The sequence below is a fragment of the Leguminivora glycinivorella genome, chromosome 2, assembly GCF_023078275.1.
Source record: "Leguminivora glycinivorella isolate SPB_JAAS2020 chromosome 2, LegGlyc_1.1, whole genome shotgun sequence".
In the NCBI taxonomy this organism is placed as follows: Eukaryota; Metazoa; Arthropoda; class Insecta; order Lepidoptera; family Tortricidae; genus Leguminivora; species Leguminivora glycinivorella.
The window spans coordinates 28,730,375-28,749,909 of record NC_062972.1 but is presented as its reverse complement, the minus strand read 5'-3'; the positions used below and the strand labels follow the sequence as shown (position 1 = coordinate 28,749,909).

The 19,535-nt window shown below is 37.6% G+C and overlaps 1 protein-coding gene across 1 annotated transcript in view; it reads left to right on the top strand.

The window, feature by feature from the left end:
- Window positions 1-19,535, top strand: part of LOC125236908 — a 47,484-nt gene that overhangs the window by 14,561 nt on the left and 13,388 nt on the right. The window contains exons 3-10 of the mRNA XM_048143828.1: window positions 784-930; window positions 13,156-13,242; window positions 14,288-14,393; window positions 15,947-16,057; window positions 16,575-16,748; window positions 17,324-17,419; window positions 18,393-18,515; window positions 18,656-18,731. Coding sequence (XP_047999785.1) covers window positions 784-930; window positions 13,156-13,242; window positions 14,288-14,393; window positions 15,947-16,057; window positions 16,575-16,748; window positions 17,324-17,419; window positions 18,393-18,515; window positions 18,656-18,731 — 920 coding nt within the window. The remainder of the gene's footprint in view (window positions 1-783; window positions 931-13,155; window positions 13,243-14,287; window positions 14,394-15,946; window positions 16,058-16,574; window positions 16,749-17,323; window positions 17,420-18,392; window positions 18,516-18,655; window positions 18,732-19,535) is intronic.

The following is a 19,535-nucleotide window of genomic DNA, read 5'->3' as shown; positions in this document are numbered from 1 at the left end:
CATTTGACTTGTTACAATTCGCTCCTTAAGAAACGAGTATTTACGTTACCGGTTCCAAAGGTATCCTCTGCTTTTGCTAGACGATTTGGGGATTATATTAAGATAGCAGCCTACAACGCTATTCTCAAGTACTGTGATATAAAAGGCAGTAGTGTAAATGAGGCCAAATATACGACTTTTAAACTACTCCAGTCACTGAGTTACATAGAGACAGAAGCAATTTTGTATAGAGTCACTTAACAACTCACCTTTCAATCTGTAATTCTAGTGTAGAATATTTGAATATAAGCCTTAATATAATTATGTTTGTATTAACTTAGATATAGTTTGCATGTACCTAACGAAACTCAGATACAAAATTGTAATTGGTTCCCCGCGATACAGGTGTAACCTAGTGCGGGGGCCTCTGGTAACTAAAGATTGTAAAACTTTTAGAAAATAAACTATTCTATTCTATTCTATTCTATTCTATTCTATTCTATTCTATTCTATTATGTTTTTGATTTTATTGTACAACATTCCTTTGGTGTTCCTGTTTCAAAACACAGAAAACCTTTTATAATTATTGTAATATGAAGTTTTATGTGGGTGGCAAGCAGTTGATTATTATCAATTTAATTCTAAATTGAATTCGTCATCATTATTTATTTAATACATCCTAATTAAGTAACAAAGTTAAAGTATCTTTCCTGTTTTGGTTTTTTTTTTTGTACCGTTATCCATGCTTAACTATATTTCAAATTGTAGTTATTTCCCAATTAATATTCGAAATCTTTTCCACAGGAAAACTCTGAAACTCAACGCGAAGCAGTTGGACAAATGCGCGTTCCTAGCGCGAATATTTAAGAAACACGCAAACGTACTGCAAATACACGTTGCGGACTGCAGTCGGGCCGAGCTCACGCAGTTCATGCACAAAATAATGCCACAGTAAGTAATATCTGTACTTATAGCACTTTATTGTACAGTTACCAGTATAAATATGTGATGATTTCTACACCTTGTCACATTAACGTTTTGTTTGAAATGTCATACGAAATTGTCAAAGGAATAAAAGCGACAAGGTACAGGAATCATCACTTATTTATGCTGGTGACTGTATAAAAGGGAATTAAACACAAATGTACTGCAAATACACTTCACGGACTGCATGCAAGAGTTAATAATTGAACCATGTCAACATGTCCTGTGTATATATTTTGTTATTTTGCTGACTAATAGCATAACAATCATTTTCTCAAACATGGTATGAAATATTGATGTTATGTGCCTTATAATTGGCAGCGAAGTATGACGTTGCAGGTGCGGCTAGGACGATTGATAGATAATGGAATTTCATACAAACCTTGCAGGCCAAGGCCGGCAAAGTCCTCTTTTTTAATTTCCAAACACAGATAATTGTGACATAACATCCAGGTATTTAGCCAATTAAAAAAAAACTATAAGGGGCTTTATAGACGTGCCGACTGCAACTGGTACGGGCCCTAGACAATATTTGATTTTGGGTGCGTTTTCATACAAAAAAAATTTTTTTCGTTTTTTTTAACGTTTTGTTTTTTTATAAGCGTATACGGGGTAGGCGAGAGGCTGGCAACCTGTCACTGCAATGTCACAGTTTCGTTTCCTTTCGACCCCTTATTTGCCAAGAGTGGCACTGAAGCTTTAGTAGTTTCATGTGCTCTGCCTAACCCTTTATGGGATACAGGCGTGATTGTATGTATGTATGTATGTATACGGGGTACCAAAGGGGAACGAAAATTCGATTATTTTTGCGCTACGACGCACCGTTTAGGAGATACAGCCATCCAAAGTTACTATTTTCAGTAGACTTTATTTATTTCATACCATGTTTGAGAAAAGCACTATACATACCTCGGCGGGAAATGGGGTTGCCCGCCTCAGACCTATCCGGCCTCGCCCCCTTTGTCCCGGCCTCTGTAGTAATGTACTATTAATAGTGGTTGAGGTAGGTTATAATATACATACATTGCTGACAAGTCTGACAGGAAGAACGGCTACCGATATTTTGTTTTTCTGTTCAATCAACGGAACCGGAAAGCGGCAAATTCAGCAGAACTCGCCGAAAATTGACGTTTTCCGACCGGAAAAATCTTGTTAGGGTTTCCCCAAGACCTATCAACGTTGAATCGGTTCTAGCATTACAATTTTGAAAAAACCCCCGACCACGACATAGTGGACCGATTTCCATGAAACATGGCTAAGAACACTCCCGACTAACTCAGCTTTCAGACAAAAAAAACTAAATCTAAATGGGTTCATCCGTTTGGGAGCCACGATGCCACAGACAGACACACACACAGCCAGACACACACACAGCCAGACAAATAGACAGACAGATAGACAGACAGACAGACACGTCAAACTTATAAAACACCCCGTCGTTTTTGCGTCGGTTATAAGTTTGACGTGTCTGTCTGTCTGTTTGTCTGTCTGTGTGTGTGTCTGTCTGTGGCACCGTAGCTCCCAAACGGATGAACCGATTTAGATTTCGTTTTTTTTTGTTTGAAAGCAGAGTTAGTCGGGAGTGTTCTTAGCCATGTTTTATGAAAACCGGTCCACTATGTCGCGGTCGGGGGTTTTTTCAAAATTTTAATTTGGTTATGTTATAATCCTTGCGTAATGAAGTTTTATATCACGTATTGATTATTTAGGAAACAGACGGAAAAAATAAAACTAAGTAAAGAACACGACAGTCTGCCAAGTTTTACGTATGTTACGCAAGTGTTAAGTATGCGTATAAACGTTTTATGTGGTCCACTTTCTCGCATTGTGTCTTTAGTGTCCGAAATATAAGATTAATTATTAAAATATATGCTTTTTAGGGTTCCGTACCTCAAAAAGGAAAAACGGAACCCTTATAGGATCACTCGTGTGTCTGTCTGTCCGTCGTCACAGCCAATTTTCTCCGAAACCACTGAACTGAACCGATTAACTTGAAATTTGGCACACATATGTAAACCTGTGACCCAAAGGGACATGTAATTTAAATTAAGAAAATTTAATTATAGGGGCCACTTTTGGGGTGTAAAAGTGAAAATTTAAAATCAAAGTTTCTATAACTATATTGTGTTACATATCAAATGAAAGAGTTTTTTATAAGTACTTCAAATATATTTTTTTAATCATTTTTAGTAAAGTAATTTTCATGTAATTTAAGAAAATAGGCAAAAAATGACCAAGGGGGCCCGGGCCTTATCTCTGAAACTACTAAGCGTAAAATTTTCAAAAAAATACACGAAATAGTTTTTAATCTATAGATTACAGGAAAACTTATTAGAAATCTACAGTAAAGCGTAATTATTATTATTATTATACTCTTTATTTATTTTCTTTCTTAGGCTAGGCTGTTTATAATATGAATATAAAAGTAAAATACAAAAACACATACAAAACAATATAAAACACATATAAACACATTATAAAAAACCTAACCTAGGGTGCCGCCAGCAGCGGGGCAGGGCCCAAGCTGCCGGTGGTTAGGGCTGCAGAGAGAGGAACCGTCGAACTATCCGTGCTGTGTCCAAGATCACCGCCTTCTGCATCTGGCCCTTGATCCAGCCACCTAGCGAGAGTCTCTTAAGATGTTGGTCGAGACTCTTCGCTATGAGACCGTTCGCTGAAACGACTATCGGAACAATGATCGTTGATTCAACATCCCACATGGCGGTTATCTCGTGAGCCAAGTCTAGGTACTTACTGGACTTGTCCTTCTCGGCTTTCACGAGATTCTCATCATGGGGGATGGTGATGTCAACGAGCACTGCCCGGCGTTGCAGTCGATCTATTATCACAATGTCAGGTTTATTGGCTACAATAGTCCTGTCAGTGATAATAGATCGATCCCAATAGAGCGTGGCACGACCATTTTCGAGAACTGGCGCAGGTAAGTACTTGTAGTACGGTACTTCGCGGTCCACAAGGCCGTATTGAAGAGCAAGTTGCTGGTGAATAATCCTGGCTACGAGATTATGTCTGTGCAAGTACTCGCCGTTAGCAAGATGAGAACAACCGGAAATAATATGCCTGAGTGACTCTCCGGGACGGCGGCATGCCCGACAAATGTCGACCGTACCGTCCTTCAGGATATATTTCCGGTAGTTGTTCGTCATCATAACTTCGTCCGCAATTGCACAGGCAAAACCCTCGGTTTCTCCGAAGAGGTCCCCGAATCGTAACCAGTTCACCGATGCGAGCAGATCTACATCGGGTCCCGTGAGGGCCTTGTAGAACCGCCCGTGTAGCTGCTTGCTCTCCCATACCGCCTTGCGGTCCGCAGTACTTAGTACCACAGGTTTGCGCCAGTTCTGTTTCGCCAAGGAGAGCGGCGTGAGGTTTCCGTCCACTGCCACCACATCACGATGCATCCCGCACTCGTTGTTAAGGAAGTAATTCCTGAGATTGTACACCTCACGGTTGTGGAGATCTTTGGCGTTTAGGAAGCCTCGACCTCCGCACTTCCGTGGGATGTACAATCTCATAACAGACGAGCGCGGGTGTAACATACGGTGTGTGGTAAGCAGTGAGCGGACCCTCCGATCCAGGGCGTCCAGCTCAGTCTGGGTCCACCGTAGTATGCCAAAGGAGTATATGAGTAGAGGCATTACCCAGGCGTTAAAGGCGCGCACTTTGTTGCCTCCTGACAAAAGACTGTTAAGGACTTTTGTCAGCCGACTGAAAAAGCGCTCCTTCACCGACCGTCTAATGCCAACATCCTCAATACCCAACGACTGTGACATACCAAGGTACTTATAGGTTTCTGATTCAGAGATAGATCTGAACGACATCGTCTCAGAAAGTTGTAAATTTTCTGAATTTACAACCTCCCCCCGCTGCACATGCATGACCGCACACTTATCGACACCAAACTCCATTCTGATGGCAGTACTGAAAACTTCTGTGGTTTTCAATAGCACCATCAGGTCTTGGGTGTTCGGTGCAAATAGTTTGAGATCGTCCATGTACAGAAGGTGAGAGATGACTTCACCCTCTCTCCGAAGCCGGCAACCTAGCCCAGAATCCTTCAGCAGCGTGCTGAGGGGATTCAGAGCTAGGCAGAACCATAATGGACTCAAACTGTCACCCTGGAATATTCCTCGCTCAATCCTTATGAAGTCCTGCGGGCCAGGGGGCCATCCCTGCCTCCTGGTTGACGAAGGACTGTGGTCCACTGCCTCATACATGCAGCCAGGAAGGATATTAAAGCTGCATCAAGTTTATACAGCTCCAATACCCTTCTCAGCCATGAATGAGGCACCGAATCATAGGCCTTCTTATAGTCAATCCAAGCGGCCGAAATGGCCCCCTTGTTCCGCCGAACTTGTTGGCAGATGGTCATGTCTATGAGGAGGAGCTCTTTAGTACCACGGGACCCAACCCTACATCCATTTTGAGCGGGAGCCAGAATGTTGTTAGCGACAATATGCGCGTTAATTTTTGCTCTCAAAATGGATGTAAGGAGCTTGTAAAGTGTAGGCAAGCACGTGATGGGTCTGTAGTTTTTCAGTAAAGCGTAAGTCGGACTTAAAACAAAAAAAATCAAATTACGAATTTCACTCACTGCCGCTGCATATAAACTCATTTCTGTTTCGTTTTGTTCGAAATATCGATTATTCGCAAAAATGACTTAAGTTCCTACTAAAAAGGAGGCGCTTAAGCCCTTCTTGTAGTGTACGGAACCCTTGCAACGCGAGTACAACTCGTACTTGGCCGGTTTTTAGGTTAGTAGGAACGAATATAACTATGAACACTTGGTCTTACAGTAGACGAATTCTTTTAACGGGCAGACATTACGAACGATTCTATCGTAAGTTGAAGTCTCACCGAAGATTTTTCGCTATTAAATTTATTCTAAGTGTAATTTCTTACTACAATTTTCTTTTCATTGACAGACGAAGATACAAGTTTTTTTGAAAGTAGTGACAATTTATAATCTCTAAATCGACAGTAAACCAATACCTAAGTCGAAAACATAAATCTAACTTTATAAACACAAGATCCAATCATTATCTGATAAATTGTGTTATTTAAAAACAATGAGTACAATTATTATGATTTCCTCATCCGCTACACTATCTCCATTACGCATCAAACTGAAAATTATTGAACTACGTGACTGTGCAACATTATGTAATGAATCGCTATCATTGTTGCGCAGATGAATGCACTGTTCAGTCATTTCGTAGTAATGTTATAGTAGAGCAAAAGCCTAGAGCCGTCAGACCTTCCTCATTTTTGATAGATGACACTTTGGGAAACTTTACAAAACTTTCATGTTAAAAAGATTTTTTAATGTTTAATTATATTAGCCAAAATATACCTGATGATATACTGATTCTACAATAGTAAACATTTTTCTGGTTGTAATAAGATTAAGAAAGTTCTGAGGTTTCCTAACTTTGCCGAGTTCTACTTTTTGACACTTTTTGGCTTACCCATACAAAAACAACTTTCAGTGCTTGGAGTAGAAAGCCTTCCTGACTCCCAAATGTCGAAATGAGTTACAATAACTATTTTTTTTTGGGCCTGGACATTCTAATGCGTGTAAAACGGCTTTTAAAAATATATCTACTATTGTGAAAAGTGGGATAGGAAGCCTGTGAAGAGTGTCAAAAAACGCTGGACAAAAAATGAAATGTATCTACTATGGACTGTATTCGGCGAAAACTCACACATACTCATGCATTACAACGAATAGCTACTATTATTACACAATTTAAGATATACTGGTTAATAAAAGTACAAACATTACTTCAAAATGTGGATTCGGGAATAGTTATTTGTTATACAAGGGGGCAAAGTTGTATTTTAACGCCGAGTGTGGAATTGAAAAACGAGCAAGTAAAAGGATTCTATAGTTGAACCACGAGCGAAGCGAGTGGTTCGAGAATTTGCGAGTTTTTTAACACACGAGAAGTAAAATACATTTGCACCCGAGTGTACGAGGAAACTACAACGCAAAAAATGCGTTTATCACTGTTTCCAGTAGTTCCACAGGTGGTAAATCATCTTTATTACTAGATTCACCTACTTTTATCAATTTTAAAGCAGTTAATTTGACGTTATTCAAGGTCAAATTACTTTACCCACTAGTGGATAAAATGCGTTTTTACCCGCTGGTATTAAAGGACAAAACACGTGTTTCCGAGCTAGTGAGGGGAAAAAAAAAACCCATATCATGCATGGCCGGATTTTATCGTGTACAGTCTTTAAGAGTTACAGATGTAGTGCGAAAAGGGTTTCCTTCGTATTTTTCCGGAAACGTTCGTATTTGTCATGCTAGTTCAGTCAATGTCAGTACATCTTGTACTGAGACTGACTGAAATAGCGTGACACGTTCGTAGTTACGTTTCCGTAACAATACGAAGGCAAATCTTTTTGCACTACATCTGTCGACGTTTAATATGTGCATAGGTATTAGCTAGCTCAGCTCAGCGGCCATTTTTTTTATTATCAATTCCTAACAGTATGTTCTAACACATATAAAAATCAGCCTTGAGAATTTAGGTAAAGTTATTGTTTAAAAAAAACCTTGTAGCAAAAAGATGGTCGTTGGACCGAACTAGCTATAATATCGTCGATACTAACTATTCATTTTCCCAAAATTTCAACCTTGAGAAAAAGAGGAAAGGCTGGCGGCTCTGGGCTCTTAGTCTATAGGATGTTTGGGTTTCAGTTTGTTTTTCCCTTTAAGCGTTATCAACTGTTACTTTGAATGGCGTATCCGTTTTGCAATTCGGAAGTAGCACATTAGTCCGTTTTTACATTATCCGATCCGATATCGGGACGTCGGAAGGATTTCAAAGGCAAAAATTAAAGACCCCGGCTTGAAAGTATGGGATATCGGTTATCGGTCCTACATCCGATATGATCCGATACATCCGACATCCGATACGATAATGTGAAAACGCACTTACATTACAAGTGGGGAAAAATAAGAATTCGAAACGAGTAGCTACACATCAAGCGTAGTGAGGACTATTAAAAACTGTTAAAAAAAATTCTATTATTTTTGTGCTTTGTCCGATTTTGACAAAAAATGTGTCAATTGAAAGTTATTGTTTAATGTAATCGAAAAAAAAATAAAAAAAAAATTGCTAAAAACGTGTAAGAAAAAATTAAAAAAAAAACTTAAATTTTCGTATCACGCTGAATAACTGCTAAGAACGACAGATAAGATATACAATGTCGATACACAAAAACAAGTTTTTTTTTTTGGGTGGTCTGATTTTTACAAAACGTGTGTCAGTTGAAAGAAATTAATTTATGTAACATAAAAAAAAAACTTGCTTTTTGTTGTTTTTCGTTGCAGACCTCGCTACGCTCGGATTCCTAAGGGATGAAATTTTTATATCCTGAAAAATGAAAATGAAAATGAAATATTTATTTTTCAAGTAGGCATATTACAATGCGCATATGAACGTCAAATAAAGCTACGCCGGCTCTAACCCTACGCCTCAGCCTCGAGAAGATTTCAGTCCCCCCTCAGTTGGGAGGGGGGTATCCACTATGGGACCGGCAAGAAACTCGGCGGGCAACTTCTTTTCAAAACATTACATCTTATAATTAACATGCATTAAATAACAACATACAATTTAACATGCAAAAGTATTCATCAAAGAATATGAACAGACTAGGTACTCTATGGAAATCAATTTCAATCAATTATATTATTGCTTAATAATACGTCGTTCTTCTTCAGAGAAAACATATCAAATTGTCATAGAAGAAAAAGATAATATGAATCTCAATATCATTAAATATGTAATTTACCTACACAACATAAAATATAAAATATTTGATGTGCTTTCTTATCTGAACTGTGTCCTCTATACATAATACAATTATTTTAATTGCTATTCGTTTTTTGTAGTTTCTGGTTCGGGCCATGCATGTTTGTCTGTCAAATAGTCCTCGACTCTGTAATAAGCCTTTAACATCAATGATTTTTTTAAGTAGTTCTTAAGAGCTGGGAGGGGTAATCTCAAAGCAGTGTCAGGTAACTTATTATAAAAATTAATGCATTGCCCAACAAATGACTTCTGTACTTTACGGACACGAAACTTCTTTATGGCAAGCTTATTTTTGTTTCTAGTGTTATAATTATGGATATCAGAATTCTTAGTGAAACAGTCTAAATTCTTAACAACATAAATTATACTATCATAAATGTATTGGGAAGCTACAGTTAAGATATTAATTCCTTTGAAGAGTTCTCTTACTGATTCACGTGTTCCTAAGTTGTAAATAGAACGAATGGCTCTCTTTTGTAATACAAAGATAGTCTGTATGTCAGCTGCTTTGCCCCAAACCAGAATACCGTATGACATTACACTGTGAAAATAACTATGATACACTAGGCGAGCTGTCTCGACATTAGTCAGTTGCCTGATTCTCCTAACGGCGTATGCGGCTGAACTTAATTTGCTTGCTAGTTTCTTTATATGAGGACTCCATTGTAGATTTTTGTCCAATGTTAAACCAAGAAACAGTGTTGTATCTACCATCTCTAAGCATTCATCATTCAAAAGTATTTTTGTATCGATTGGTTTAACATTCGGCAGAGAAAATCGAATACATTTGGTTTTCTTAGAATTAAGAAGTAAATTGTTGACAGTAAACCACTGCAGTACATCAGCTAACGTGCTATTAATTACATTGTAATCCGTAGATTTTCGGTCAACATTAAAAAGCAGTGATGTATCATCAGCAAAAAGTACTATTTCACAAAAGTTTTTCACTATACATGGCAAATCATTTATATAAACCAAAAACAGGAATGGACCTAAAATTGAGCCTTGTGGCACTCCTAATTGGACTACAGTCCCGCTAGAGCGAGTTTTGTTAACAACTACTGTTTGTGTTCTATTGCTAAGGTAAGAAGACATAAAGTTTAGGGCATTTATAGACAAACCATAGTGTTCTAATTTCAAAATGAGCGTTCCATGATCCACACAATCAAAGGCTTTTGAAAGATCACAAAATATGCCAATTGCATCACAAGAATTTTCCCAAAAATTATATATATGTTTAATGAGTACCGAAGCAGCATCGGTCGTGGAACGGCCCCTTGTGAAACCGAACTGTTTGCTTGTAAGTAATCTATGTCTGTTGAAGTGTCCCAGTAGATCATTTAACATTAGCTTCTCAAAGACTTTACTTAGTACAGGAAGTATTGATATGGGACGGAAATTGGTTATATCACTCGAATCACCCGATTTAAAAAGCGGTATGACTTTGCTACATTTCATAAGATCTGGAAAGGTGCCTTGTGAAATTGAAATATTATATATTACGGCCAAGTAAGGTGCTATTATATCTATGACATGACTAATTACTTTAACTGATGTTCCCCATAAGTCTTCCGTTTTCTTTAAATTGAGTGACTTGAATGTTTTAACAATATTTACAGAGTCTACTTGACTAAATTCAAATGAATTATTACATTTCTTAACATTAGCACAAAGTAATGAATGGGCTTGAGCCGCAGAAGAATGTAAACATTTTGTGGTGTTAACGGCTATATTTGAGAAATAATCTTCGAATGCCGAGGCAACATCGCTGTTCGACACTATTTGTTGATTATCTGATACAATGTTGACTTGACAATCGCGTGATTTACATTTACCAGCTTCTTTATTTATAATACTCCAAGTTGTTTTCACTTTGTTGTCCGACACTTTCAATTTAGAACTAATAAAGTTTTTCTTGGCAGTTAAACACACTTTCTTGAAGATTCTTGAGTAGTTTCTTACATAGTCCAGGAATTCTGAATTCTTGTTCAGCTCTCTCTCACCATAAAGTTCATAAAGTCTTTTTCTACTTTTGTGAATACCTACAGTAGCCCATTCACTAAACTTTGTTTTAACTTTTGACCCACTAATATATTTCACTTTGAAATTGTTATTAAATTGATTAAGAATTACATTGAAAACATCTTGATACAAATGATTACAGTCATAATGCGAAAATGGTATTATAGACAAACCATGTAGAATTTAATTTTTGAATGATTCCAAGCGAGATCCAGTAATGGGTCTATATGTTATTGTTTGTGGAGTATCATGAATAACGTTTAAGAAAGCTGCCCTTTGGCCGCTGTGATCGGAATGAAAACAGTTAAATAATTTCTTATCTATACATTCACAGTTACAAAAAATATTATCTAGGCATGTTGCACTAGTCACACCTACCCGGGTAGGTTCAAGAAATAAATTAAATAAATTAAATGATTTAAACAAACAGAACATTTTAACAGTATTACTAGATGACTCGAGCAAGTTAACATTAAAATCTCCACATACAATAACATGTTTTTGGCCCTTGCATACTAAATTCAATTCCTCAGCGAAAATCATTTATTATGATGTCTTCTATCAATGCATACTCTTAGCTGTAAGAAAAATATATTATTTCTGACTTTTTGGCTGAATAATTTAAAAGCGACCATATAAACAAACTAAGCCAACTTTGGCAACTTGTATCTTAAAAACTACTGATCCGATTTCGATTCGGTTTTCAGTTTATAATTATGAATTTATTTGTCTTTGATTTTAAAAACTCATATATCGATATTGTATATCTTATCTGTCGTTCTTAGCAGTTATTCAGCGTGATACGAAAATTTAAGGTTTTTTTAATTTTTTCTTACACGTTTTTAGCAATTTTTTTTTTAAATTTTTTTTTCGATTACATTAAACAATACCTTTCAATTGACACATTTTTTGTCAAAATCGGACAAAGCACAAAAATAATAGAATTTTTTTTAACAGTTTTTAATAGTCCTCACTACGCTCGTCCTTCTAAGGGCTTAAATTATGACATCCTCGAGAAAAAAACTTTTATTTTGATGTGTACTGTCACTGTGTACTTTTATGTCTAAGAAAAATAGATTATTTCTGACTTTCTGGCAAAAGAATTGCAAAGTGATCATATAAACTAAACTTTTCCAACATTAGCGATAAAATAAGTTTTAAATCGACAGGAATAGCGAATTACCTATTCGCAGTAATCGCGGTTCGCACATGTATCGTACAACGTTTTACAGAACATATAACCCTTTAAATTATTGACCTAGTTGCGTAGGTATCTAATGTGCTAATTATTGATTACCGATCGACCAACGAGTTTACCTATCTACCGTCCCCTACGCGAAAAGACGTCACAGACTCTGTCTGTCTGTTGCGAACCGATGAACCAATTTAGTTTCTTTTTTTGTTTGAAACCTGAATTTGTTGGGAGTGTTCTTAGCCATGTAATCAAAAAAGTTTCATCAGAAAAGCGGTCCCCTATTTCAAATTTAAATTTTGTATCGTGGTTATTTACGTAAAGTTAATTAAACGGATATTTTAAGTTAAACCACTAACAGCCGTTTATGCAATTTCCTAAAAAATTCACCAACTTTCACGACTTTTTTACTTGCACGCAAATCGAAACCAGCAAAAAGAAATATGTTCCCTCCTCACGTAATGATTACACTTATAAATGGATTTATGTATTTTTTTTTACCCACAATCGAACATTATGCAAATACTAAGTTTCTTATAACACCCCTTGTGTAGGTACATTGTCTACTTCTAATTTTTAACATAAGCTAAACTTCATAAAATCCATTTTTGTATCATACAGAAGTCTCAAATGGTGGCAGAAAACGATATGATCAATGATACAGATAAGTATCTGAACGTATGCACATATATTTGCATCGTTACGGTTTCATATGCATGCTTTGCACCTAAATTTAAATGTATCGTGATGAATTACAAATTAGAAGACTAGTATCAATGAACCTGATGGCTAAAAATGGTGATTTTGTATTCGCTTAATATGAATTGCAGGAGATACATGATATGTCTCTATCAAATATATTGTCTCGTTGGATCGAGCAAAAAACTTCATCGATTAATTTATTTACACGCTTTTCATGCAACAAACCTAAAAAGGGCGATCTACAACTTTGGAAGTCCAAAGACATCGTCTCGTTTCGACCCTTAATATCACTAGATATGGGCACCAAGCCGAATCCCTTGCATAAATTGCAATAATGTCTGAAGGATACAGTCAGCGATAAAAACTTCAAATATTAAATCTATTTTTATATAGGGCACAATTGTAATAAAATATTGTTTTTTTTTGCAGATTCTTCGACACACTGAAGCTCCTAGAGATAGTATTCATAGGACCCGGCTGCGTGCAGATGGCGCATAGCAACGTCAAACTAGACAGGTATGACATTTAATATGGCACGGCCTAGTCTCGGGGTGAATCGCTTATCGAAATATATCAATCGTCAGGCGATCGCACCATAATTCCATAGAGTAAAACCAGTGGCCCATTTCTCGAAGTCAAAAGTTATAAGCGGAATCTCTTTTTAACTTGTAACTTGGTGATTCGAGAAATGGGCCACTGGTTACGGAGCAATACCATATCTGATCCTTAGCCGCGTAAGCTGAAGACCCGGGTTCAATTCCCGGCTCGTCTACCGGTGGACTTGGGCGTTTTTTCATTGATTAATACTTATTTAAGTTTATAAAGTATATGTGTGTGATTTGTATGATGTATTAAAAAAATCATAAAATGATTGGTTCCAGTTAAGCTAAATCTCGTAAAAACATAAATTTAAAAAGTCTAGTTTTTTAAACAATATACTTCGCCGATAAAATAATTGACATCAATAATTTTTTTTTTTAAAGTAGTTCAAGTTCAGGATTTGACTTGGCTAGTTCTTGAACTTACTTCGGGGACTTAGTAGATCAGTGTAAGAACTAACAAGGAAAGGTACCCTACTGTCCCCCTCCGATTTGATGATGAGCCTGGACTAATGAGAAGTGGTTAGGAGTTTGATAATTTTACGATATCGTGGTACTAAAAAGGAGGTGAGTAAAACAATGAAAAATATGAAACTTTGACATGTCTTTTTTATATCAAATATGAGTTTGAGATGAAAACGCAAAATACGTGTACCTTATTTTTGCGTATATAAATATGATTGAACAAATCTCCTTGAAGAAATTAGAAGGTTTTGTCACTTTTCAGGATTCTGAAGGACAATTTCTCCCAACAGAATTAGTTTGGGCCGCTATAAAAAAATACGTATGTGTTATTTTTGAGTACTCTATAACATACATAAAAATTAATGAAATCGGAGGGGGACAGTAGTACCTAGTAGTAGTTTCCTTGTAAGAATGTCCATAGTATAAAAAAATACACGGTTATAAAATGTATTCTAGGATACATTTATAAATACTTAGGAAAGTGTTTTATGTTCCAGAGTAATGATAGAGAGCCTGCTATTCAAACATTCCCACAGCATACGGAACTTCGCGCTGCTCAACTGCGAAATGGACGCGGTAGATGACAAGAAGCCGAGACAAATTGTAAGTAAAGATATTGTTGAATGTGTGGTATTGGTTAGATGGAGGTTTTGCAAGGGACGTCTATAGCCGTGTTTCGGAACCCCGCTCAAAAGCGCGTGTAGGAACACCCCCAGGCGATTTATACTAGAGATGGGCCGAATATGGACTTTGCCGAACATTCGATTCGGCTCTTACCGAACCAAACATTCGGCCGAATATTCGGTGACGCCATATTTAGAAGGCGGATGTTAAGATTAAAACTATTAAATGACTGATAATGTTTACATATGTTACTAGAACTACATATGTTCTTACGATTTAGTGGATTTATTTTAAACTTAGTTAAAACAACTCTGAACTCTTCTCAACTCTTAAACTACGGTTTTTTCAACTTTGTATTTATATTTTGACGCATAGACAATTATTTATTTTTAGTAGTTCCTTAGAAAGCTACTAAAATAGGAGTTTCTTATCCAATGGAATACGTAAGATCTTCATTAGTTATTTACTTTGTTTATTCGGTAAATATTCGGCAATGCAACCGAATTATTCGGCCGAATACGAACATTGAAAAACTAACCTCGGCCCATATCTAATTTATACCTTTGGATTCTGATATATTCGCTTGCCTAGATGGAGGTTTTTTAGGTAGTCTTTATTCTTGAAATATTTCATCTGTTACTTCACCGAAAAAAAATTCAACCGCGGAATTTTAGATGGATCACCGATTTAACCTAATATCTCAATGGCTTCTTTGTAATGATTCGGATAGTTGCCATTAAAAACATAAAACTATAAGCCCCTTCAGAATCGATGATAGAACAGAAACTAAAAAATGTGTTTAAGAGCGTTGCTGGCGCCACTGGCTGCACGAGTCAGCTAGCGGACGCCTCAAAACTAAAACATACCGTGCGAGAGGTTTCAAAAGGCCCTCCGCATTTTAGAACGATTATACGGTACTTAGGCAAGTCAGTCAGTGTCACAGAGAACCTCCTATAGAGTAGAAATCTTGTATATTTTGTTCGCGATACGAGTCACCAGTGTTTGGGGTGCGAGGAGCGGGCGGGGAATGTGTTAAGCGCGCTGTGATTGGCCGTTTCAAGGACGGCGGGCAGTCGCGCCAGATAAAAAGGGACAGAAGTATGACCGTCCCTCTACTGACGCGTAAGTGGCCAATGTAAGTTGACCTATGCCGGCTCTGAATAAATTATAAATATGACTTATTTGTGGAATGTAATGCCGTCTGTTTTTAAATTTGAGCTTCTTGTTACCTTTCCACACCATTTCACACTACAGGTGGACATCTTTAAGGCATCAAAATACCCTTTTCCAATTTTTTAGTGCGAAAAACACGCGCTGCTTTCGGGTCTGTTACTTGGTCGATACTGATCGGGCACGGCGAGCGCCCGCGCTTATATCAGTGCAAATACTAGGAAGGCTGGCTACCGCGAGTCGTCTTGTAATAGATGTCTATAGGGGTTGGTCTGTGGTCAGTGTCCATGTTACAGTTAACGTCAGATTTCACCTGAAAATCTCATGACTATTATTGAAATGTACCTATACCTTATTTGCAGCATGGCAATGTGAAACTATACTCCCGCGGGCTTCGCTTTGACCCCTCGTCACCTGCCGACGCGGTTTTATCCAGATTCAATGCTGAGGCGATGATGTTTTCCAGCTTACAGGTATTTTTTTATATTACGTCGGTGGCAAACAAGCATACGGTCCGCCTGATGGAAACCACCTCATCTGCTGCACATGGTCACCTCAACCTATGGACGCCTGCAACTCAAGGGGTGACACATGCGCGTTGCCGATCCATTAGAAACTTAACGTTAAATAACTGACCTTATAAGCCCAACAACGTACATTTTTGAAGGAATTGTAGGCTTCCTCAGACATATAGGAGCGCCCAAGATGCTCAAAAGTACCTGAACACTTAAGGTTTGATAATGAAGGCGTATTCAGATATTTGGGAATATCTTAGCCGATGCGATACATCTAATGGCGACTGTACAGTCAACCAATTGGAACCCTAGACCACTGTAGAACTATGTCATAGTGGCGTTATAAATCAGATTGTAAGAAATCTCTTACTGCTTGTCATTTTGATATGGTTGTAGAGCGGCCTAGGGTTCCAATTGGTTGACTGTATTGTATGTGCGTAAACTTCGAAATTAATTATGATTTTTTTTTTTTCAGCACATACTAGTGGACTACGACCTCGTGACAACAGACACTCTAGAAACCCTCTCGCAGCTCACATCATTCAGCCAGCTCAGCATCATCATATGCAACAAGAAACTAGCACATTCCGTGGACTGGCGCCGGGTTCAGACCTTCTACCCTAACGGGTTAGACGTCGCTGTCAACTTGGTGAGTCACACGATACACGATACTAAAAACACTCCTTTTTAAGGTTTTTTAAATAACTTATTGTATAATATTGTCTTCGGTTACCGCGATAGCTAACTCATGAAATAAAACTGGAAACGGATTAAATCGCGTATAATGAATTAAACTTATTGTAGCTATGGAGCTCCATTCAATTCCAAAACCTTTGATGAAGTGGTCGCTCCACTCCGCGACCTGAGTAATTTCTTGCCACACTGGTGATTTTCACATGATTTCACTGCATATTGGTACTGGAATTCGTAGAAACATTCGTTGCTCGCTCACCACGAGAACGTAACGGCCCGGCCACGACATTGGTCTAAGCGCGACAGCATTTATTTGTGTGTGAGCACAGCAGCTATACGTGCGAATGTATTTATATATTATAAAAGTCCCATCGCTGTGTCTCGCTCCTATAATATTTATTTTATTTTTATTTTTTATTTTTTAATGTATGGCCGCATTTGACATAAATTCTACGTTACTGTAGGAAAATATCCACAAAGGAACGTTTTTATTTTATTTATGGTTATTATTACAGTATAATATGATTTCAGATTGGATTGCCAGAGAAAAAGATCGACGAAGTCATGGAAACAGTTTTAGTCGAGGGGCTGACTCTCACATCGCTCAAGCTGCTGTTTTGTAAAACTGTAAGTTTTTAATCAATCTATAAGAACAGTTTAGCTATGTCAGCTCATATTCCAGTGCGCGTGTACCGCGATATTTATTACAAGCTTTTATATCTACTGCTACATCTACATGTGGCCTATTTCAGAATAGTGACAATAGGCTAGTTTCCTACTAGTCAAATCAGCTTCTTTTAAGAACTGTCAAAACGATTTGGTAATATGGAATTACTATGAAATACTGAGGAGTGACGCCGCGGTCAATTCATTACTTTCTGTCTTTCTCTTTGACTTATTAAATAGAAATTATGTTTAAACATAACTACTGTCCATATTTTTCTTCTAATTATGTGGTGCTTTATTTCGTGCACTGCATAAAATATTTTATTTCAAGTATAGGAAACTAGCCTATTGTCGCCCGACTGTGACACTTCGCCGTTCATTGCCTCTTCAACAAGGAAATATTTAAGACGCTGAGTAACAATGTTACTTATCAACCCAGAAATAGGCACAGAATTGTCAGTATCAAGTCTCAATGTCCCTGTGGAGAAATAGCCCACTGTCCCATTGCTATCATAAAATCTTACAAGTTATATTTGACCACTTAACTTCTTGATGAAGCTGGCAATGGCAAAATATTTGCCAAAAACTTTTGTAGTTGTGAAGGCCATCTAAGATAAGAGAAGGCTACTCTCTGATTGCTTTTAGATATAATTTGCCATACGATTAAATAAATAAGATAAGACACAAGCAATCAACTTACATTAAGCTAGGAACATATTACGCGGACGTCCGCCGTCGCGCGACCGCTATCGGTCGTCGGTCGTGGACGTGGCCTTGAGCGCACGGACGTCCGATCGAAATCTGGCTCGCTGGATGTTTTGGTCAGCCGAAGCCACGTCCCGAAGACCGTGCATACTGATCAGTCGCGGTCGCGCGACCGCGGACGTCCGCGTAGTATGTTCCTAGCTTTACCTATTTTTTTTTTTTGCTGCAGTTACACCCGCCCCTCATCAAGCATGTGGTGCGGCTTCACAAGGACTCGCTACGCGAGTTCGTCGTTGTGGACGCGCCTCACGAGTCGTGCCCACACGTCATACGTTCACTGCGCGCTCCTGAGGTAAGATCAGAAAAAACCATATGTTTGCAACACATGCTGAATCCAAGGCTGAACTGATAAATCATTAACGATTTTGCTGATTCTTTAATTTGATAACAGTTGAAGGTTTTTATAGTTTAATATATTTGTACATTTTTCAGTATGAATCATGCAACGTGAATCCAATCATATTGATGTGCTGGCAGTGTACTCAACTAAGAAGACTTGTGTTACATGGTTAGTTTAAAATGTCATTAATCCTTAAATGCATAGTGATGTATATATGCATCACGTATTTTTCTATTGACAACATGTCAAAATTGAAATTTGAACAAATCCTTGTCAAGGTCATCCATTTAAGGGTTAAAAATATTAACGACTTCTGTCACTACATAGATAACTGTCAAACATTCTACCGTCAATGGCTTGCAACAATGAACATCTTCTTTTGGCATTTGACTTTTAGTGAGGACAGGTAGAGAAGTTTAACAGGATTTAATCTGGACTAAGGCGCTGGTTTAGTCAAAAGCGAGTATCTAAGCGATGAGCTATCGGCAATAGAAACGAACAAAAGACAGTCGCTACCGTGTAAATGAAAGAGACGCGATGATAGCTCTTTTATTAGGGTTCCGTAGTCAACTAGTAATTTGGTACCAATATGTATATCAATCACGCCAACAAAGTGCAAAAAAAAAATGGAAAAAAATATTTTATTAGGGTACCCCCCCCCCTACATGTAAAGTGGGCGCTGATATTTTTTTCATTCCAACCCCAACGTGTGATATATTGTTTGATAGGTATTTAAAAATGAATAAGGGTTTACTAAGATCGTTTTTTGAAAATATTAATATTCGGAAATAATCGCTCCTAAAGGAAAAAAAGTGCGTCCCCCCCCCCTCTAACTTATGAACCATATGTTTAAAAAATATGAAAAAAATCACAAAAGTAGAAGTTTATAAAGACTTTCTAGGAAAATTGTTTTGAACTTGATAGGTTCAGTAGTTTTTGAGAAAAATACGGAAAACTACGGAACCCTACACT